The 23,496-nt window shown below is 40.9% G+C and overlaps 1 protein-coding gene across 1 annotated transcript in view; it reads right to left on the bottom strand.

Moving 5' to 3' along the window:
• Positions 1-21,368, bottom strand: part of LOC110209844 (STE20-like serine/threonine-protein kinase) — a 65,406-nt gene extending 44,038 nt beyond the window's left edge. The window contains 1 exon segment of the mRNA XM_020988580.2: positions 20,628-21,368. Coding sequence (XP_020844239.2) covers positions 20,628-21,044 — 417 coding nt within the window. The 5' untranslated portion in view covers positions 21,045-21,368.
• Positions 21,369-23,496: the final 2,128 nt, after the last annotated feature.

The following is a 23,496-nucleotide window of genomic DNA, read 5'->3' as shown; positions in this document are numbered from 1 at the left end:
CTATCCAGTGCACCACCTAGCGGCCCCAGTCATTATAATACCTCCCCAAGTGTAATAATGTTAAAAGCACACTTTTAAAAAAATATTTTATTTATTTTTTGTTTTTTAAATTTTTTTTAAAGCACACTTTTTAACATGCTTTCTCACCTATGATTTCATTTGGGCCTCACAATGACACATGAAGTTGGTAGGACATCTCTTTAATTCAGCGCAACAAATATTGAAGTACCTACTATATGCCAAAAACTGCTAGGTTTGGGAATATAAAGACAAAAATGAAGCTGTTCCTGACCTGGGGAAAATACACAAATAAAATAAGAGATAAAATAGATACAAAGTAATTTTCAAGATAAGTCTCTTATTAGGAAGTGGCACCTGAGATGAACCTTCAAGAAATCCAGGGATTCCATGAGGCCGAAGTGAGGAGAAAATACATTCCAGGCATGAGGGACAGTTTATGTAAAAGCAGACAGATGTAGGAGGAATGGTAAGCGGGCCAGCTTGGCTTGTATGTAGAATGTGTGAAGGAGAGTCAAATGCAATAAGCCCCAAAAGGTAGGCTAGAGTCAGGCATTAAGGAAGAATTTATATAATAAAGATGGAGACAGTGGAGTTTCTTGATCAGAGGGCATGAGATGGTCAGGTCTGTACTTTAGGTATATCAGTTTGGCAGACGTGTGGTAGAAAGATTGGTAGAAGGTAGATGGATAGGTTAGATAAAGAGATAGATAGATAGATAGAGAGGCAGATAAAGCATTTATTAACTACTTGCTGTGTAAGTACTATGCTAAGTGCTGGGAATATAATAAGAGTAGGACCTAGCTGTGGGAGACAAATTAGGAGGCTATTGTAATAGTCCAGGCAAAAAGAGATGATAAACTAAACCAAGACAGTGACTGTGTGAATAGAAAGGAGAGACTTGGCAACTGATTGGGTATGAAGGGTGAGGAAGAAGGAAGAGTCAAGAATAACATTATGCTTGTAAACCTGAGTGACTCAGGTCAATAGAAAAACCCTCAAAAAAATAGGGAAGTTAGGAAAAGGAAATAGTTTTTTGGGGAAAGATAATGAGTCCTGTTTTGGCCATGTTGAGTGTGAGATGCCTATAGAGCATCCAATTTGAAATACTTACTATGTATTTCATGACATGGGACTAGAGCTCAGAAAGATACTAGGACTGGATGTGTAAATATAGTAGTTGTCTTCATAGAGATGATACCCATGAAAACTGATTTAATCATCAAGAGAGTATAGAGAAAAAAGGGAAGAGAGCCCAAATCAGATGCTTGGGGCACAATCTTGCATAAGGGATGGGACATCCCAAAGCAAAGGAAACTGAAAAAGAGTAGTCAGACAGCTAGGAAGACAGCCAGAAAGAGTGTAGTGTCATGAAAACTCAGGGAAGAATGAGTGTCTGGGGTGCGGTAGTCAATAGTGTTAAATACTCTAGAGATTTCAAGAAGTAGGAGGACTGACAAAAAGCCATCTGGTTTGGCAATTAAGAGCACACTGGTAACCTTGACATGAGTCCTTTCGGCTAAGTGACGAAATTAGGAGTCAGATTAAAAATAATTGAAGGGACTGGCTTTTTCTGGGATGGTTTCAGAGAAGACTTCTATAAACTGATGCAAAGTGAAGTGACCAGAACCAAGAGAATAATTTGTACAATAATAAGAATGTTGTAAAGACAAACAATTTTGAAAGACTTAGGAACTCTTATTAACACAAGGACCAACTTAATTCCAAAACACTCAAGATGGAATATGCTACTTTTCTCCCGATAGATGAATTTAGGATACAGGTATATATACATACAAACATACATACACACATACACACATACATACATACATACATACATACATACATACATATATATGGCTAAAGTAGAAATTAATTTTTCTTGACTATATATTTGTAATAGGGAATTATATTTTTCTTGCTTTCTCAGTGAGGAAGAAGGGGAGGTAGGAGAAAGAGAATTCAGGGTTGAAAATAAATGAAAATTGAGTTTATAAAAGAGATTAGCCTTCTTTGCTGCTAGTTTATCAGGTTGTTACTTCACTAGGATTCTTTGTGTCTTAGATCATGGAAATAGCTGAAATTGTTTTATCTCTTGAACATAATTCTTATTTTAGAAAGATATAAGAGATCACAAGAATTTATTCTTCCATCTTGTTGGACACATGACCCATAAGTCAATTGCAAGGGGTTGAGAAGTGAGTTGGACGTGAGAAAGTAGAGGTGATGGAATTGAGAAAGTAGAGAAGATGAATTAGATAGCTTTTCCTAAGAAACTAATTACAAAAGGAAGGAGAGATAAAGTATAACAGCTTGAGGGCATGGTAGAATCAAATGAAATTTGTCTTGTTTTACTTTGTTTTCAAAGAGGAGGGGAAGCCACTAAAAATAGGAAAGAAACCGTTGAAGAACTCTCTCGGTTCTCATTGCCGTCACACTAGCAGAGGTCAATCCATCGACCAACAAATATTTAAGTTCCTACTGCTTTCCAGGCATTGTTCTAGGTATTAGGCATACAAGCACAAAGAGGGGGGAAATTCTTACCCCAGTGGAACTTGCGTTCTAATGGGGGAGACAAGAAGTACACCACACACACACACACACACACACACACACACACACACACATCACAAATGAAAATTAAGAAATACAAATATATACAGATTAGTTAGACACAAGGTGGTTTGGGAAGGGGGGCACTATGTTAAGGGGATCAGGAAAGGCTGCATGCAGAAGGTAGTACACAAATGCTTTGAAGTAACATGACCAGACCCGAAATCTTCACATCTCTGTTTAAAATCTTTGAATTGCTTTCTGTTATTACCCCTACAACGACATCCCAATTCCTTAGCTTGGCATTCGCCAGTGTGATCTGGTACCACTCTTACATTTCCAAGTCTTACTTCCACATTACTTCCTTTCAAATGCATTGAGTGATTAAACGAATAAAGCATTTCTTAAGCACTTACTGTGTACAAAGCACTAGCATTCATAGTTACTCCATGCTCTCCTGCTTCAGCAACTTTGATCATGCTATTCCCTACCCTCAGAATGTTTTTTCTTTAAATTCTCTACTGCTTGCCCCCATCCCCATCCACTCCCGGTTATATGGGAAATCTCTGAGCATTAAGGCTGTGACACTGGGAGAAGGACAATACTGCTTGGGTCCAGGATTATAACTAGAAATTCTTGTAACTGGGGCAAATTCAGCTTTGAGGGGAGGGTGGTGTAGAGGTCAGTTGAATTTACTCAAAGAGGTTACACAGGCAAAGGAAGTTGCCCATCCCCTAGAAGGCCCTTGACCCTTGACCTTCCAATCTCTGTGGCTGCAGTAAAGATGTGGGTGGGGAATTCAGCAGGTGGGGTATATAGTGAAGTAGGATAAATGGTTTAGGAGAGGAGTACCACTGTGACTCCACTCTTAGTGTGGTAACCCAGGGCTGGGAAAGAAAGTAGGGGCAGTTACGCCATATGTGGCATGGGCTGGCCAAGGACTGGGAATCACGGGAGCAGGTCAGAAGTATGCTCCCTGAATGCCAGCACCCTATGGCAATACCTTATTACCTTGCTTTAAGTTATTTCTCTGTCTAGGTCTCACTAATGAGCCACTTCACCATAGGGCACAAGTTGAGTTGAGCACTGAGAGGACTGGAGATGGTCGCTTTAAATTATAGCAAGGATATTTCCTTAGTTATGCATGAATTCTTTCCTACCCCACCCCCTACCTTCTGAGAAGTGGTTTGAAGACTGAGGAGCTGAAAGGTATACTAGCACCAGCAAAGGGAGTGGTCCTAGCTCCAAAAGGCGGTTCTTTGGGGGCTTTAGCTAATAAGTTTATTCATGGCAGAGTCATGCCATATTCTACTGGTAAGGGTCAGAATATCTCCCACATCAGTCTTATTAGAGTGCTTTTGTGCTTAGAATTCCATCCTCTTCCTCTCTCGTGCACATAACAACATTGGGGTGATGGCAGTCAAATCCATTTATATGTGGTCCATAATTATTTCCGGGGCTCCATTAGTGCAGAATTCCTGCATATAGCCTGATTCATTTCTTCTTCCTTCTGTCAATCTCCCCTGCTCTCAGAAAAGAAATGTTAGAGTGGGCAAAAGGAAAGGAAAGGATGAGAGACAGAAAAGGATCAGAGAGAAAGGTCTATGAAGAGCCCAACCCAATGTTGGGCTCCTATCCAGCAGCTGGTAGTGTAGTGAATAGAATGCTAGACCTGGAGTCAGCACAATCTGAGTTCCAATCTGGTTTCAGTCACTTACTAGCTGTGTGACCCTGGCAAGCCACTGAACCTCTGTCTATCTCAGTTCCCTCAGCAATCCAGAGGAGAAAGTGAGGATGGTGACTGTGCATGGCCCTCCCTCACTTCAATCCAATTCATTTGCGTGTTACGGCATCACCTTGGTGATGACAAGAACGAAGGACGAACAACAACAACAAATAAAATGGGGATAATAATAGCGCCCACCTCACAGGGTTGTTGTGAGAATCAAGTGAAATAAGACTTGTAGAAAAGCCTGGCACATAGGCATGGAATAATACTTATTTCCCTCCCTTTCCTTCCCCTCTCCCACAGCCATACCACAACAGTAGTCTTAATTCCGAGACCATCCAGTTCTCTCTCCCTGTGCTCCTCAGTTTCCTTGTATACAATCCCTGCCCTACTCCCTTCTCTGCTCCCCACTCAGTGCAGAGACACCCTGAGACCTCCAGTCTAGAGGAAGTCATTGTGGTTTCCAATTCTCCTCCATTCAAGGAGACTGGCAGGAAGTGACGCTCACCAACACCAAGAACTCATTCTCTACCTCTTGCCCTAGACCACATACATTTTGTCCTTCACAGAGAAGATGCACTCAGTCATATTCAAGCTCACCCACCAACCTGCACTGTCATTCATCCCAAGTCTGCGTTTCCCTCCCCTCCCACTTTACCGAGAAAACCACTTTCTGATATTAATTGGTATATAAGAATAGAGATGATTTGTATTATTTCACAATAGAACAGAAGAGTTCTTGGCTAAGCTCGCTTGGAACATCCTCGGCAGAACTGACCAATTTGGGTTCCAAAAGGAGATGGTGAAAAACACTTACTTACTTTGGTAGAAAGTTGAGGGGTTAAGGGTATGGAATGTTTCATACGCTGTCAGACATGGATACTATGTCACCTAGTTTTCCTTAACTGTTTTTGTTGTTGTTGTTGTTATTGCAAAGGAAGGTTGTGTAACCTTTAAGCAACCTTTCTAGGGATATAAGTATGAAGAAAAAAAATTCCTACTCACAAGGGGCTTACATTCAGATGGGAGCAAAAAGAAGTATGTGCATAAATATATACAACACAAAAAGTATATGACTATAAATACCTGCAAATTAGTAGATATACCATATATGTTATATTTATGCACATATACATATATAGATATAGACAGATTCCTTATCTTATAAAACCAGTATTAAACAGTCATTTTAATTAATTTAATTTTAATGTGATTAAGTGAGATAACAATTGGACAGCACTTAGCACAATGCCTGGCACATAGTAGGCACTATCTACATGTTAATTATCATTATTATTGTTGTTATTAATTTCATTATGATGAAAATACTTGGGAGGTAGTCTATCTTATGTTTCACCCTGGGGCCCTATCTAGAGATCTAGAGATAGTTTTGGGTGTAGATAATATCAACTGGCCTTCCTCTGGCCACCATCTGCTTTAGTCAGAGTGTTAAGCTTGCTTTTGTGCTTGGATAAGAGGGTGATAAATTGGGTGTTCTGGTTGCCATTGTTCTTGCTAATGGAAAGGGGTCCTACCAATCTCCAAAGGGAGTCTAAACTTCCAAGCATTTCTCTTTGATTTTGAACATCAGTTTTGTGTTTCCATTTGGATGTGGGTGTCTTTTTCTAGGAATTCACAACATTTCAAGCAAATGAATGAAGCAACACTATGGATTTGGTTCAGGAGAGACTGGCCTGGGACACTATCCAGCTTCCATATCCTGGTTCTCCCATCCCAGTTTGGCTCAGCCCTCGTTCCTACCCTTCCAGGAATGGACAGAATCATCTTTCAGACTGATACAAGAGATTAACCTAAAACAGTTAGTCTTTCTCTGCAAACTTGCTGGTTCACATATTTCCTGGGTCAGGGAGGTAATAAAATGCCCTCTCTCAGATCTCTTATTTACATAAAGAATGCATAAAATGCTAGAGCTGGGAAAGTACCTTAAAGTTACTCTAGTGCAACCCCTTCACTTGACAGAGAAATAAATTGAGGCCCAGAGAAGACTCACTTTCACATCTACTTGAAATTCAAGCTTTTGTTCTTCCTTCTACACTATAATGATAACAATAGCTGACATTCATGTAGCTTTTTAAGGTTTGCAAATCAATTTACATACATTATTTTATTTGTTCCTCAAAACTCCTTAAGGTAAGCACTTATGGGTATTGTTAGCTCCATTTTACAGATGAGGAAACTAAGGCTGAGAGAGAGGTTAAATGATTTGCCTAAGGTCACACAGCAAGTACAAGTTTAAGGCAGGATTCACATCCAGGTGTTGTTGACTTTCTATCTCCCAACATCAGGCCACTTCACCCAAATACTTAAATGAATCTGCGATCTCATCAATTGGTATGTTCCCTCCAAAGATGCAGGTTGCAGTCTAACTAGATCTGTTTGTTGCATATGACTTCTGTCCATGTCAGACCCTATGTTCACCAGATGGCATCTATCCAACATGTCGGAAATCTCTTTCATGTCACAAGGATATCAGTGGGGACACTTGGATTGTCCACCTGTCATCCTCCACCCTTGTGTTGTAACCAGATTGTTTTCCCTTAAAAATGTCCCTGATAACTTCCTGTTCTTCTTTGAGGTCTTTATAGGTTGGTTGTATGTTGCAACCTGCTTACATTCACTATGGCCCTCTCTACCACATTCTGTGTGATGGTAATACTCAGTTCTTCAGAAGCTCTCCAAGTCTTGAAGCTTTATAATAGAATACTGATATTAAACGGGTGGGCATTTACTTCCAGGAGAATTTTGGGGCCATTTAAGGTTCTTTGTAATTTCCCAAAGATGATCCTGACTCATCTTTCCTGTTTATTCTGGGCCCAACTTTTCAAACTTGTCTCACTTCATGACTCGTCAGACTACTTCTCCAACTCCACTCCAGTGACCTTCTCAAGCTGGCAGCACATCTACCTCACATGACTTCCTTCTCCATTTGTGGAGTTCTTCCCTGGAACCTCCTTAGAGGAAGTTTCTATATCAGCCATGCTAGCCAAGTATAAACTCCATCAAGTTCTGCCATGTTGGCATGAAGCCTCTTCTAGCAAAGCATAAACTCCATTAGGCTGGAATGGCTTCTAATATGGTCCTAGTCCATTTTCCAACTGGTAGTAGGTAGTCTTTTTCTCAACAAAAAGGGGAAAATTGTACAAGAAGAAAGACTTCTACTCTAGGACTCAAAGCTTAGAGGAAAAGGGAAAGAGAATGGGAGTTACCAAGAGAAAGCCAGACAGATGGAGACAGTGATGAGCAAGACCGATAGAAGACCAAGGTAGAGAGAAAAAGATAATAACAACAGCAACAGTAAACAAAGGGAATAAGCATTTCTATAGGACTTACTATATGCCAGATGCTGTACTAAGTGCTTAAAAAATTATCTCATTTGCTCCTCATAACGACTCTATGAGTCAGGTGCTATCATTATCTTTATTTCACAGTTGAGGAAACTGAGGCAAAGGCTAAATGAGTAACACAGCTAGTTAGTTGTCCTTGCATCCTCAGCACCGAGCACAGTGCTCAGAAGATAGCAATGTTTTGTAAATACTTCTCAAATTGAACTGAATAACCATGAAATATCATCATCATTTTGCAGAACAGAATATGATAGGGAGTGCAAAAGATCCACAAAACCATGGGCAAAAAAATCACTTCCGATGATCAAATGTTTCAAATTGTAAATGTTATAAAGAGCTCTGGAAGTATATGTGGGGGGTGAGGGGAGGGATGGAGGAAGGAGGGCAGGGAGTCAAATATCTGAAATTGGCATCTAGAAGACCTAGTGCTATGGATGGGGTACTGGACCTAGAGTCAGGAGGCACTGGGTTCAACTCCTGCCTTAGAAACTACCTGTGTGACTCTGGGCAAGGTGTTTATCCTCTCTGTGTCTCAGTGTTCTCAACTCCAAAAAGAAGGGGCTGAACTTGGCTTTCAGGTCCAATCTAGCTCTAAATCCAAGCTCTTACAGATAATATTGTCACACACAGGAGTAACTGCAGATATATTTCACAAGATCTGAACTGACAAAAAAGCCAGCAGTAGATTGGCTGATGTGCCTTTTGGACAAAGTCCCCAGCAATCCAGAAACCAAGGTTGCTGCTGCTGACATTTCCACACTCTCCCCAAGGGGCGATGATAGCTATTTGTGAGTTAATAAATACCCAGCTGTCCCAGTCACTTGTTTTGGGACTTAGAGGCTTTCCCAAGAGTCAGTCAACAAGAATTTATTAAAATACCTACTGTCAATCAATTGATAAACATTTATTAAGTGCCTACTATGTGCCAGGTATTTTGTGTGCCAGGCACTGTATAAAGTGTTAGGTACAAAGAAAGGCAAAACATAGTTCCTGCCCTCAAGGAGCTTATATTCTAATGAGAAAGCTAACATGCAAAAACTATGCAATACAAGACATATATTATTAATATAATTATAACCTAATATGTTAAATTATATATAGTAGATGAAAGGTAATCTCAGAGAAGGCATTACCATTACGGGGGCATAAGCAAGATATTGATTTTATTCATTCAAAGGAAGGCTAGAGACCTAAATGGGGAGGGTGGGCAGTAGAGAGTATAGGGCATGGGTAACAAGGGAAGGGCACTACTCCATTGGTTGCTGGACCTCAGGCATGATGGCTTTTGGACCAATGGAGGATGGAGGAACAGATGTCGACAAGTAGTTGGAGAAGCTGTTCTCTAGCCCTGGCTCTCCCAGCTTTAGCTCTTCGGTCACCGCTCCTAATCATTGTGGGAGACGACTGCAGTCTTATCTCTTCCACCAGGGTGCCATGCCAATACCCCACCTTAGAGCCTGGAACCCACACCTCCTAAATTAGGGCAGTGGGTTGACCCTTAATAGGCTGGGCTGCCCATACATTAGGGTAGTAGGGCAGCCCAGCCATTGGGGCAATGTGGAAGTGGAAAGATGGGATGTAAAGCACAGGCAGACTGCCATAAGACAGGCCAAACCCAACCCAACCCAGCAGACTTCCCAATATGTATAGTTGATGTATCCACAATCCCATCACTGTTTTCAGGCCACAGGCCTTCTCAGCCTATGTAGGTCTTGTCCATGTTCTCCTCCAAATCCTCTGTGGAAGATTTACCCAACCCATTGGAAGTCTTCCTCTAGTCCAGACCCTTGAATATTTTTTGTTAGTCAGTTAATAAACAAGTACTTACTAAGCTCCCACTACATGTAGGGACTGTGCCAAGGGCTGGGTATACAAAGAAAGGCAAAAATACCACCCTCAAGGATTTCCCATTCCAATGGGGGAGACAATATGCAAATAACTGGGCATATAAGATTATACAGTATAAATGGAAGATTATCTCAGAGGGAGATCACTGGCATTGAGGGGGAATAGAAGGGAGAGGATCTGGGAAAAGCTTCCTGTAGAAGATTGGATTTGAGCTGAGTCTTGAAGGAAGCTAGGGAAGCCAGGGGTAGCTAGGTAGTGCAGTGGATAGAGTGCCAGGCCTGAAGTCAGGAAGATCTGAATTTAAATCTAGCTTCAGACACTTACTAGCTGTGTGACCCTGGGAAAGCCACTTGACCCTGTTTGCCTCTGTTTCCTCACCTGTAAAATGAGCTGGAGAAGGAAATAGTAAACCACCCCACTATCTTTGCCAAGAAAATCCCAAAAGGGGTCCCAAAGAGTCAGACTGTAAACTAGCAAACACCAACAAAAGGGAAGCTAGGAGATGGAAGAGTAAGGAGGCAAAACATTCCAGTTCACATCTTTGTTTTCCTTCTAGTTTTCCCTGCAAACACTGGCAGATTCTAATTTAATTGGAACTTGTGTTAAGCTTTTGCCAACCTCATTTTCCCCTCCACTACCTTTTGCTGTTTTGTGAAGTGATACTGATTGTAAGCTTTTGCCATAGTCCTCTGTAATGTTTTGCAAATGAATCCATATTATAAATTAGCTTTGTCCTTGGCTGCCAAAACTCTTAACTTGGCAAAGAGAGCAGATATTTGTTAGCTAAAGTTGTTTCTTGGCTCTCTGACATCCTTGATTGAACTTCTTTATCAATGTCTTTACTTGCATTTCCCATTTTTTTTCCAGTCAACAGCTTGTTTAAAGAAGTTGGGGTAGAGCTGTTGTAATTGCGTACTGTGTCTTCTCATATTTAACAATTCCTTTAATTCGGTACTAATTTTGACCTTACCTCTAACCGGGTAATGATCTGATCATACAGAGATAGCTAGCTCTGTAATGTCTCACACATTAGTCACTAGTCATTTCCTGTTAGTTGATATACAGTCAGTTTAATTTTTTTATGCTGTTTGGTGCTGGTCATGTTCTATGACTTCCAATTCTCTTCTTGAAGAAAGTATTCCTGATATAAAGACCTGGGGCTTCTGAGTGCCTTATAGGATATCTTTGTCTTTTTTTATTTCTTAATTCTGTGCCTTGTAAAATCACACAAATGGCTGCTGTAATGTAAAATTAGTGGTTTCCTTATCTTAAAAGAAATAATTGGGGGCAGCTAGGTGGCGCAGTGGATAGAGCACTGGCCTTGGAGTCAGGAGCACCTGAGTGCCGCCTCAGACACATAACATTTACTAGCTGTGTGACCCTGGGCAAGTCACTTAACCCCATTGCCTAGCCAAAAGAAAAAAAGAAAGAAAGAAAGAAAAAGAAATGATTAGCTTTCTTTTGTGTTAGAACTCTAACCTGATTAAATAAATTTAATACAAATGAGAGACTTCTTATCTGAGTTTCTTCCCACACTAAGGACTTTTTCAGTTAGCATATAGGCTAATATGAGTTAGATAATGTGAAAATCCATTCAATACTATATATACACGTGTATATGTATATATGTATGTTCATGTCTTCTCCTGGATCACTATCTTGTCTTTGTCATGATAGAGGAGTTTTCATAGCTCAACGAAACTTTGAGCTATGCTGTGCAGTGATACTCAAGGCGACAGGTCATAGTGAAGAGTTCTGACGAAAGATGATCTACTGGAGAAGGAAATGGTAAACCACTCTAATATCTTTGCCAAGAAAACTCCATGGACAGTATTCAAATGATAAAAGAGATGACAGAAGATGAGCCCTTCAAGTTGACAGGTTTCCAATATGCTCCTAGAAAAGCGCATAGGACAACTACAAATAGCTCCAGAAAGACCGAAGCAGCTGGGTCAAAGCAGAAAGGAAGCCCAGCTGTGGGTGGCTGTGGTGATAAAAGGAAAGGCCGATGCTGCAAAGATTAATATCATATAGGAATCTGGAATGTAAGATGTATAAACCAAGGTAAGCTGGATGTGGTCAGATAGGAGGTGGAAAGATTAAACATTGACATCTTGGGTGTCGGTGAACTTAAATGGATGGGAATGGGTGAATTGAATTCAGGTGATCATTACACATACTACTGTAGGCAAGAATCCCTTAGAAGGAATAGAGTAAACCTCATAGTCAATAAAAAGGTGAGGAAAGCAGTGCTGGGGTATAATCTCAAAAATGACAGAATGAAAACTGTTTGAATCCAAGACAAACCATTCAACATCACAGTAATACAAGTCTATGCTCCTACCACTGATGCTGAAGAGACCAAAGTTGATCATTTCTATGAAGACCTACAACATCTTCTAGAATAACATGAAATGGAGTCTGAATGTAGATTGAGACATGTTGTTTTTTACTTTATTTTTTTCATGGTTTTTTTTTTTGGTCTGTGTTTTCTTTCACAACATGACTAATATGGAAATATATTTTGCATGACTACACACATCTAATCTATGTTAAATTGTTTGCTGTGTCAGGAAGGGGTGGAAGAGAGAGAATTTGGAACTTAAATTTTAAAAAATGAATGTAAAAATTATCTTATATGTAATTGGAAAAATAAGATATTAAAAAAAGAGAAATAACATTAAAGAAAAGATGTGACATTCATCATAGGGGATTGGAATGCTAACGTAGAAAACCAAGAGATAACTGGACAGGCAAGTTTGGCCTTGGAGTACAAAATGAAGCAGGACAGAGATTAATAGAGTTTTGTCAAGATAACTCACTGGTCATGGCAAACATTCTTTTTCAACAACCCAAAAGATGATTCTACACATTGACATCAAACAGATGGTTGATACAAAAATCAGATTGATTATATACTTTGTAGCCAAAGATGGAGAAGCTCTATACAGTCAGTTACAAGGAGATCTGGAGCTGACTGTGGCTCAGATCATGAGCTTCTTATTGCAAAATTCAGGCATAAATTGAAGAAAATAGGGAAAACCATCAGACCATATAGATATGACCTAAATAACATCCCTTATGAAAATGAAGTGGAAGTGATGAATAGATTTAAGGGATTAGATCTGGTAGACAAAGTGCCTGAAAAACTATGAACAGAGGTTTGCCTTGTTGTACAGGAGGCAGCAACAAAAAATATCCCAAATAAAAAGAAGAGCAAGAGAGCAAAATGGCTGTCTGATGAGGTTTTATAAATAGCTAAGGAAAGAAGGAAAGGAAAAAGGAAATGGAAAGATACATCCACCTGAATGTAGAATTCCAGAAAATAGCAAGGACAGATAAGAAGGCTTTCTTAAATAAGTAATGCAAAGAATGCAATAGAAGAAGACAATAGATGGGAAAAACAAGATCTCTTCAAGAAAATTAGATACCCAGGTAATGTTTCATGCAAAAATGGGTCTGATGAAAGACAAAAGTGGTAGGGACTTAGGGAGAGGTAGAAGGCAGAAGAGATTAAGATGTGGCAAAAAGAACTATACAAGAAAGATCTTAAATTATAGATAACCACAATGGTGTGATTGCTGATCTAGAGCCATCTATCCGGGATAATGAAGTCAAGTGGGCCTTAGGAAGCATTGCTAACAATAAGGCTAGCCGAGGTGATGGACTTCCAGCTGAGCTATTTAAAATCCTAAAAGATGTTGGTGTTAAAGTGCTGCACTCAACATGCCAGCAAATTTGGAAACTATCAGTTTACATTCCAATCCTAAAGAAGGGCAATGCCAAAGAATGTTCAAATTACAAACAATTATGTTCATTCATATGTCATCAAGATTCTTTCTGCTTGGTAGGTGTTAGCAATATGTGAACTGAGAATTATTAGAAAAGCAGGCTGGTTCTTAAAGAGGCAGAGGAACTAGAGGCCAAATCACCAATATTTGCTGAATTATGGAGAAAGTGAAGGAGTTCCAGAAAAATATCCATTTCTGCTTCATTGATAACACTAAAGCCTTTGACTGTGTGGATCAGAACTAAAATATGGCATGTTCTCAAAGAGATGAGAGTACCAGATCATCTTACTTGTCTCCCGAGGAACCTGTATATGGGCCAAGAAGCAATAGCTAGAACTAAACATGGAATGATTGCTTTAAAATTGGGAATGGAGTATGACAAGGCTATATATTGTCAACTTCTTTATTTAACTTATATACAGAGCACATCATGCAAAATGCCAGGCTAGATGAATCAAAAGCCAGAATTAAGGATGTTGGGAGAAATGTCAACAATCTCAGATATGCAGATGATAACACTCTGATGGCAAAAAGTGAAGAAGGGTTAAGAAGCCTCTTGATGAGAGTCTAAAAGATGACTTGAAGCTTAACATTAAAAAAAATAACCTAACATCTTGGCAACTGGTCTCATCACCTTCTGGCAAATAGAGGGGGAAAAAATCAGATTTGATATTCTTGGGCTCAAAGATCACTGCAGATGGTGACTGCAGTTATGAAACCAAAACATGCTCCTTGAAGGAAAGGTATAGTGTATCTGGATAGCATATTAAAAAGCAGAGACATCACCTTGGCAACAAAAGTTCATATAGTCAGAGCTATGGCTTATTTTGCAGTAGTGATGTTTGGCTGTGAGAATTGAACTATATGGAAAGCTGAGCGCTGCAGAATTGGCCCTTTTGGTCCATGGTGCTGGAGAAGACTTTCAAGAGTCCCTTGGAGGTCAAATCAATCAATACTTAAAGAAATTAATTCAGACTACTCATTGGAAGGACAAATACTAAAGCTGAAGTTGAATACTTTGGCCACATGATGAGAAGACAGGACTCATTGGAAAAAACCCTGATATTGGGAAAGATTGAAGGCAAAAGGAGAAGGGAATGGCAGAGGCTTAGGTAGTATCATGGAGACAACAACCATGAGCTTGGACAGACTTTGGGAGATGATGGAGGACAGAGGAACCTGGCGTGCTATGGTCCATGGGGTCATGAAGAGTTAGAAATGACAGAATGAATGAACAACAAATATGTACACATATATGTATATGTATATGTGCATCTCTATCTACATCTCTATCTCTGTAACAGGGTAGCTGGGTGGTATAATGGACAGAGTGCTGGGCCTAGAATCAGGAAGACTTTTCTTCCTGAGTTCAAATCTGACCTCAGACATTTACTAGCTGTGTGACTCTGGGCAAGTCGCTTAGCAAGCCATGTGGTTGGGAAGAGCTTTTTTTGATTAGTGGCATATTCAGTGTCTTCAAAAAGGCCTAGTCAACTTTGGCTATCACTTCACCTCACAGACTTCAGCTGGGCTCTGGTAGTATGAAGGCGTCAGTGAGAGCCTTTACTCTAAGGCAGAGGTCCCCAAATTTATTTGGCCTACTGCCCTCTTTTTAAAAAATTATTTAGCACCCCCTTGGAAATCTACTTTTTTTTAACTCTTTAATTTTTTTTTTAAATTTGCATCATTTCAAAAAATATAAAAAACGTATATTTTTAAATAATGCATTTTAAATTTAATAATTTATTGTAAATGTGTGGTTTTTTCCTGCATTGAAATTTTGATGACGCAATATTGCATCGTGTAACCATATTGTAGTATAAACAAGTCATTACATGCACATATTCCTGCCGATGAATGTTGGACTTCCCAACAATGTATGACACATTTGCCTGCCAACACTTGCTTGTTAAGAACTGTTGGTGGACTTGACCACAGATCCATTATAACTTGCATTTTGTGTGTTTATTTGGAAAATAACGTAATCACAGCAACTTTAACTCTGTTACACAACAGATGAGACATATACAAATGGTTTTGCAAAATTTTCTTATTTTCTCTTCTTTCTTTATGCTTTCACCACCCCCTTATTTTTACTCAATGCCTCCCAATTGCACTTGAGGCTACTACTATCCCCCTGGATCATTCCAGCACCCCCAGAGGGCAGTATCACCCACTTTAGGAACCTCTGTAAGGGAAAGAGGTATGAAGCTTTCTTCCCATTTAACCCAGAGAAATGGGCCTAGGTCTTTTCATTCATCCATTCTTTTCTGTTCTGTGCAGGGAATGGAGTCTCCAACTATGAGAAATTCATCCATAAGGGATCCAGACTAGATTGTCCTGAGGAGCAAGGGGTGATATTCAACATCCCAGCCCAGTAGAAGGACTCACCTACCAGCCATGTTACATTAGGAAATAAATAGAGGCAGCGAGACCAACTAGGATGTTATTGTTATAGTCCAGGTGATAGGTGATGAAGACCTGAACTCAGCTATTGTAATTGGACTATATTACTATTATTAACCTACATTCACCAGGTCTCCATGTTACTCCCTTATTCGACAAACTCCAATGGCTCCCTATGACCTCCAGGATCAAATAAAAATCATTGGTCTGCCTTTTAAAGGATTTTATAACCTCTCCCCTTCTTAACTTTCCAGTCATCTTATACCTTACTCCCCTTTACACACTCTGCAGTCCAGTGACAGTGACCTTACTCTTCCTTACATAAGAAATTCTACTATCCAACCACGGGCTATCTCCATGCTCAGGACTCCCTCTCTCCTCATCTCCATCTCCTGGCTTCCCTGCTTCCTTCAAGTCTCAACTAAAGTCCTACCTTCTGCAAGAAGCCCCTCCTGGTCCTCTTTAATCTTAGTGCCTTCCTTCTGAGGGAATTTATCCAGTTAATCCCACATATATCTTATTTGTATGTAACTGTGCAAGTCATCTCCTCCTTTATACTGTGAGCTACTTGAGAACAGGGACTGTTTTTTTTTTGTTTTTGTTTTTGCTTTTTTTGTATCCCTAGCACTTAGCACAGTGCTCGGCACATAGTAGGTGCTCAATAAATGCTGCTTGACTAACTTGTTAACTTGACAAGTCTAGGGGAGTAATTCAAGCTTTCTCAGCTCCAGCCTCTTCCATTTGAAAATGGTGTAAGCAGTACCTAGAGTATCTCCTCCCTCCCCTCAGAGCAATTGTAAGGAGCAAATGAGCTCATGTAGTGGAAAGTTTCCCTCAACCCCAAGGCCCACATCAATTTAAGCCATCATTGTGTTTAAAATGCAAATATCTGGGTTGGTTAACACATTAAGCCCGATCAGTCACTCCTTGTCCCCAATATGTCACATTTGTTCTGTAGAGTTCCAGACAGTCTCTACCAAAGGAAATCCAACATATTTCAATTATATCAGAGAACATCTTCTGATCCACCACTCAACCCAGGGATGTTGTAGAAGAAGCAGAAGGCTATGGAAATAGTTTGAGAAAGGGAATCAGGTCTGCAGGTTGGGTTGGTGCTTACTTTATTGCAAAGAAGCCCTTTATTCCTACAGAAGATTGCAAGAAAACTGGCAGCATGTCCTTGATACTCTATAAAACCTAAGGACTCATGATTGCTTGATTTCATATCACTAATTAGACTGAAGTTCATAGTCTCAACCAAACTTTGGTCCAATTATACCAAATAAAGTCTACACAATTTTGGCTGGCATTCAAGAGCCTTCACAACTAGGCTCCAATCTACCTTTCCAACCTTTTTGCCACTATTCCCTCTATATGTTCTCATCAAGCTGCCCTTGGGCAGGTCACTCACCTCTCTGATCCATACCTTCTTTATCTATAAAATATAGGGGTTGGCCTAAATGACGTCCAAGCTCTGATCACTTCTAAATATATGATTGTATGAGCCCATGACTATCCCCAATCCCCCCAAACATTTCCTGAATTTTCCTTCCTCTATTCCTTTGCTCACACACATCTCTTTGTCTACAATGTCCACCATATTTTTGTCTATGACATTTGAACCAATCTTTCAAGTCTTGACTCAAATGGCACTTCCTCTATGAAGCCTTCCCTGATCCTCCCAGATAGAAGTGATCTCTTGCTTCATCTGATTTCACTTCATTTTATGCACTTCTTTTTGCCTATCATAATCTATATTTGTACACATTTAACATCCTTACTAGATCATAAGCTTCTTGAGGGTAGGAATTATGTTAACTATTTATATCTCCTTCCGTTAGTACCTAGTCCACTATACCATACTCAAGTTTTTTGAATAAATTTGAAAAAATGCCTTAATGGGCTCATTGTGTACTTTTTCAAAAAATACAAGTGAATCTGTAGCCACTAGTTAAATGACGTCAACAATAAGCATTCACATTTAGTATGTGCCAGGCACTGTGCCAAAGTACTGAGAACACAAAGAAAGGCCAAAAAAAAAAATTCCCTGTTCTCAAGGACCACAGAGTCTACTGTGGGGATACAGGATAAATAGAGACAGTTGTGTGCTGAATTCCTCTGGGGTGATTTCTCCATCTGGTCAATGGCCTCTTCAGCAAGACTCAGGCTATTGATGTATAAGTGTATAGAAATGGCAAGAGGTAGAAAGTTCATAGAAGCAGCCAGCTTTGCCACCTCTGGTTAAGGCCAACAACGTGAGCTGTGCCAGGTGGGCTCAGGTGCCCGCTTGGTGGTCTAAACCCTGTTCCATCTCACCTGATAGCTTTGCCCTTCCCCACCGCTACTCTTTGGGCAATCAGAGATAAGCATCTCATCTAAGTGGGTGTCCAGAAGAAAAGTCTGTAAATGCACGAGGGACAAAAATAAGCCCTCTACAAGCTTTGCTTTTGTGTGACTTTTTTTTTCTCATTGAAACCACACTTCATAATAACAAGAGCCATAAACAGGAAACTGAATGCTGGTGTGTCATTGTTCTTGGCCGCAGAAAACAGGGCCTAAGAAAAGGGGCTTGGGCCCCTTGCAAACTCATCAACTGTTACAGCTTGAAGGGATCATACGGATCAACTAATCCAACCCACTCGTTTTCAGATGAGGAAATTGAGATGTGGAGGGAAAATTTGTGTCCAAGATCACACAAACCATCTAATATCAGAGCTAGAACAGATTACTCTCCTCTTTTGATAGCAACTCAGTCCAGCAGTGTTCTACAGTGGACAGAGGGCTGAGCCTGGAAGCAGGAAGACTTCTGACAGCTATGTGACCCTAGGCAAGAGACTTAACCTTTCTGAGCTTCAGTTTCCAAAGGTGTAAAATGAAGTTAATCATACCCACAGGTAAAACTGACCTCACAGCATGGCTCTGAGTTTCAAATGAGATAATCTATGCAAAGTGGTTTAAAAAAAAAGTCCTATCTGAAATTTCATCAGAGTGGGAAGGTATGGGTGAGGAACTTCCTCTCTCATGGTCTTTGGGCAAATTACAATCTTAAAATTGCCTGGGGATAGCAAGAAGTAAGAGGCCTTTTTGGGTCACATAGCCAGTGGGTGTGAGAGGCCAGACTTGAATCTAGGCTTTCCTGCCTAAGGTCAGCTCTCAGTCAAGGTCATGCTACCTCTCAGCAAGGCTTTTTGCAAACTTTAAAGCAATATATAAATGTCAGCTATTATTTTTGTGGAAGACATTCAGGCAGCGTTTATTCATTCATTAATTTACCATCCACTAAAAAGCAAACAAACACCAACCTATTGAGTGTCTGCTATGTATGAGATACTATGTCAGGTACAGTGCCTGCCCCTGACGGGAAACGAGAGGACAGGGACACAGATAATTACAATGCAAGGATCCATATGTTGTAACATGGGACAATATGTACAATATGATGTCAGGACAAAAAGAAATCACTTCTGATTGGGGTGACCAAAGAAGGCTTCCTGGAGGACATGGCAGTTGATCCAAGCTTTGAAAGATGGCCAGGAGGTGGGGATGGGGGATTTACTGGCTCACTCTAGGTAGAGGGAATGGCATGGACAAAATATAGGGGGAAATAGCCAGATGTGTTGGGAGAATAACAAGTTAGTCCAATTTGGCTGGAGCATTTGGTACGTGTAAGGGAAGGATGGGAGATGGAGATAAAAATGAGCTGGAGCTAGATAGTGGAAGACCTGGAACGCTAGATTAAGGAGTTTGTACTTTATTCTGTAGGCAATGGGGGGATATTGACCATTATTGTGCAAGGAGAGAGGGCTACTTCTTTAGGAAGATTAACAGAGTGATGGCATATAGCATGGATTAGAAGGGAGACAATGGAGGCAGAAAGGCCCAAAAGGAGGTTACTGAACTGGTGAAAAGTAATGAAGACTTAAGTTCAGGTGGTGGGAATGGAAAGGAGGAGACACTTTCAAGTGACATCGGAAAGGAAGACTCAATCATTGCTAGGACCTGTGGATAGATTGTACCTGATGGATTATCCTGATGTTTCTACCATTGGTACCTAGGAAGTGGTGCCACATACAGAGATGGCCAAGTCAGGAGGAAGTGATTTAGGGTGGAAGATGGTGAGTTTTCTTGTTTCTGTTTGAAGGGTCAGTGGGATATCCAAGTAGCAATGTCCAGCTGGCAGTTTGAAATGCGGGACAGGAAGTGAGAAGAGAGGTCAGGGCTTCAAAAAACAAGTGAGGAGTAGTTGCAGAGAGGTAATAATTGAAGCACTAAATGTGGATGAGATCAACAAAGGACAGAGCAAAAAGAAAGAAGGGAAAACTAAATATGGGAATATTAAAAGCATGAGGAAGTCAGGGGTAACGGTACATGAGAAGGAGGGAAAACATACAGATATACAGATATCAGCAGTGGGGGCCACGGAATTCTCAGTTTTATTTTGAGCATCTGTGTGTGAGGTGCCTTCATGCAGCGTGATATGTAGAACATTGTGGATAAAGTATTGGACTTAGAACCAGAAAGACCTAGGCTCAAATCCCACCTCTGATACCTAGTCACCCAGGGCAAGTCATTATACTCTATGAGCCTCATTATCCACTTTTGCAAAATAAGGGCGTTTCATCTCTAAATCTATATTCCTAATGCCAGCTCTTTCTAGCAAGTGGCCAAGTTCAGATGGGACTGGGAAGAATCAGATACCCTAGGGTTTATCCTACCCACCCCTCTCTGGTGAGAGAAGACCTAGGGCCCTGCTCTTTTATTCTGTTATGGCTCATCCCAAGAGGACCAAAGTCTCCAAAGCCACATACCAGGGAAGCTGATTTCCTTTGGGGTATGTCTCCAGCTGGGCCAAGTTGGTAGGTAAAAACCTTCAGCCTCCCTCCCAAGAATCAGGCCTAGCCATAGCATGCTTACCTTAAACACTTTCCCAAAGGCTCCATCCCCCAGCTCTCCCACAAGTTCCCACACATCCTCAGGATTCACATCTCGTTTCATGTTGGTGTAATGCTTTGCCTTCTTTTTCTCAGTCCCAAACCTGAGCAGCCTCAGGAGGAAGGCCATGGTGGGTGTCTTGTTCCTTGGCTCTGCCCCTGGGACGCTGTCTTCTTCCTAGGCAGGCCCTGAAATGGCTGGATGCTCCACAGAAGTACAGGAGGGAAGTGGGGGAGGAGGGAACCCCAGCTTCAAAGAGGTTCTGTAGCTAGAGACTTCAGGATAAAGAATAGTCACTGAGGCCAAGCCTGCTCCTTGCTGTCCAGTACTTTGGCCTGGTCTCAATCCGGGAAACTCCAGGAACAGGGAGATTCTGGAAAAGAAGAGGCTAATAGACATCCAGGAGGGCCCTGAGGTGAACCACCCTTTCCTCAGGTTCTAGCCCATTTCTGAGGATAACAGCCTCAGTGGAGCAGTAGATAGTCCCATGGTGATTTAGCCCGTCTTCTCATTCTGGACTTGTGGACTCCAGGTCACTCCCTCACCAACCTTGGACCCCTCACTGTCCATCACTCAGGTCCTTTCCTCCCTGGCCTGTTGCTCCCAGGACACCACCACCTGGGCAGGAGGGAAGTTAGAGCAGTGTAGTGGTTTCTGGAGCAGGTCCCAACTACTTGGTGTTTCTTCTGCCAGCAGGTCACTGAGGTCTGTTAAGACAGGAAATAAACTGCAGATAAAAGAGTAGACGGAAGGAACACGTGAGTATGAGAGAGAGAGAGAGAGACAGACACATATAGAAGTTCACAGACGACAGCTGACAGCAGATGTTTTGGGGAGAGACTTAGAGTGAACTCTTCCCTTCTAATCTCAGAAGAATTTCAGTGGCAAGGTCCCTGCTCTGCCCTGGCTCTGAGTAGCTTTAACTGTTTCTAGTTGTCTACAGAGTAAAATCCAAATGATCTAGTCTGACATTCAAGGTTCTCAATGTACCTTTCCAAACTTATTTCTCACATTTCCCAAGCTCACATTCACTTTCTTTTTTCTTTTCAGAGGCCATTGGAGTTAAGTGACTTGCCCAGGGTCACACAGCTAGTAAGTGTTTGAGGCTGGATTTTAACTCAGGTTCTCCTGAGTTAAATGAGCCTCCTGGCTCCACTCACTGTTCCTTGCTATCCAGTACCTTGGCCTGGTCTCAATCCGGGAAACTCTAGGAACAGGAAGATTCTGGAAAAGAAGAGGCTAATAGACATCCAGGAGGGCCCTGAGGTGCCCTTACATCCACTTTGTGCTCTAGACAAGGCAGTCTTCTTACTGGCCCTCAAACAAACCATCTTCATTTACACATTAATCACTGTTCCACTTACCTCATTGTAGCCAATAGTGGGGGCATAATAAATGTTGAATGGGTCTGTTTTGAATAGCATTTTGCAATTTATAAAGCACTTCACTTATCTCTCAACAACCTTGTGAAATAGTGCAGGCATTATCCCTATTTTTTTTTTAGGCAATTGGGGTTAAGTGACTTGCTCAGGGTCACACAGCTAGTAAGTGTCAAGTGTTTGTTCAGAGGCTGGATTTGAACTCAGGTCCTCCTGACTCAGGTCCACTTTGCCACCTTACTGCCCCATAAGATATTTTTTTTGTTTGAGGCAATCGGGGTTAAGTGACTTGCCCAGGGTCACACAGCATTATCCTTATTTCACAAATGAGGAAACTAAGGCCAAGAGAAAAAATACTGTTCTTCTGGTTAGACAGTCTCCTTTGATGCTTTGAGGAGTGACACTACTAAATGCTACCTGTAATTGCCTTTCTGTTTTCCCATCACTTAGCATGGTGTCTGGTACATAGCGAATGTTTAATGAATGCTTTTGACTGACTGACTTCTGGTTTCTGGTTCTGCTGAAATCAAGGGAAAAGCAGGGAAGCCCATGTTCATATATCTTAAATTCCAAAGACTTTTTCTTGCTCTTTTAGCAAAGATACTGGGACTAGCAAAAAACAAACAAACAAATAAACCAAAAAACCCCTTCCCTTAAGTTCTTTTCTCTTGTTCCCTCCAGATTCTTGGCTAGAAGTCTCTCATCTCCCTAGCCAGAGAGTCTCAATCCCAGATTCTAAGCTCTCCAAGAAGGTCTTTTCAGGAAGACCTGAATTAAAATCTGACCTCAGACACTAGCTATATGACCATGGGCAAGTCACTTACCTTCTGTTTGTCTCAGTTTCCTCAACTGTAAAATGGGGATGATAATAACACCCGTCTCTGAGGGTTGTTGTGAAGATAAAAATGAGATAATATTTGTAAAGCATTTAACTCAGCACCTGGCACATAGCTAAGTGTGCTATGCTCTACTTCTTCTTCTTCATCATCATCATCATCACCATCATCATAATCTTTAAAACAAGAAGAGTCTCTCCAGCTACCTAATGCCCTCAAGGTTGGTCTTTTCTTTGGACTCCTTTTCCAGGTCCAGCACTTAGATCCTTCTGTTAGAAACCTAACTCTCGTTTATGATAAGCATTCCACAGGCCTCTTAATCTCTGAAGTGTAGACTACAAACCAGGCAATGGTCATTCCTTAACTACCAAACAGTTCCGGGGTTCAAGGTTCTTCCATTGTCTTTTCTTCCCCAGAGGTGAATGGGTAGGAAAAAAGCAGAAAGACAAGTTAAACACGGAAGGCAAGGTCATCGTGTCTTCTTCTAGTCTAACCACGTTACTAGATTTTTCACACGCGGTCGATGATTAGCAGAGACGTGAAAGGAGTTTTCTAGTATATCTTTTTACGGGAATAAAGAGAAGATAAATTCCCTATACTCTGTTTTGATCAGACCACATCTGGAGTTTTGTGTTT

The sequence above is a fragment of the Phascolarctos cinereus genome, unplaced genomic scaffold (assembly GCF_003287225.1).
Source record: "Phascolarctos cinereus isolate Bilbo 61053 unplaced genomic scaffold, phaCin_HiC Scaffold_2;HRSCAF=192, whole genome shotgun sequence".
Lineage (NCBI taxonomy): Eukaryota > Metazoa > Chordata > Mammalia > Diprotodontia > Phascolarctidae > Phascolarctos > Phascolarctos cinereus.
This window is presented reverse-complemented; position numbering and strand designations above follow the sequence as displayed.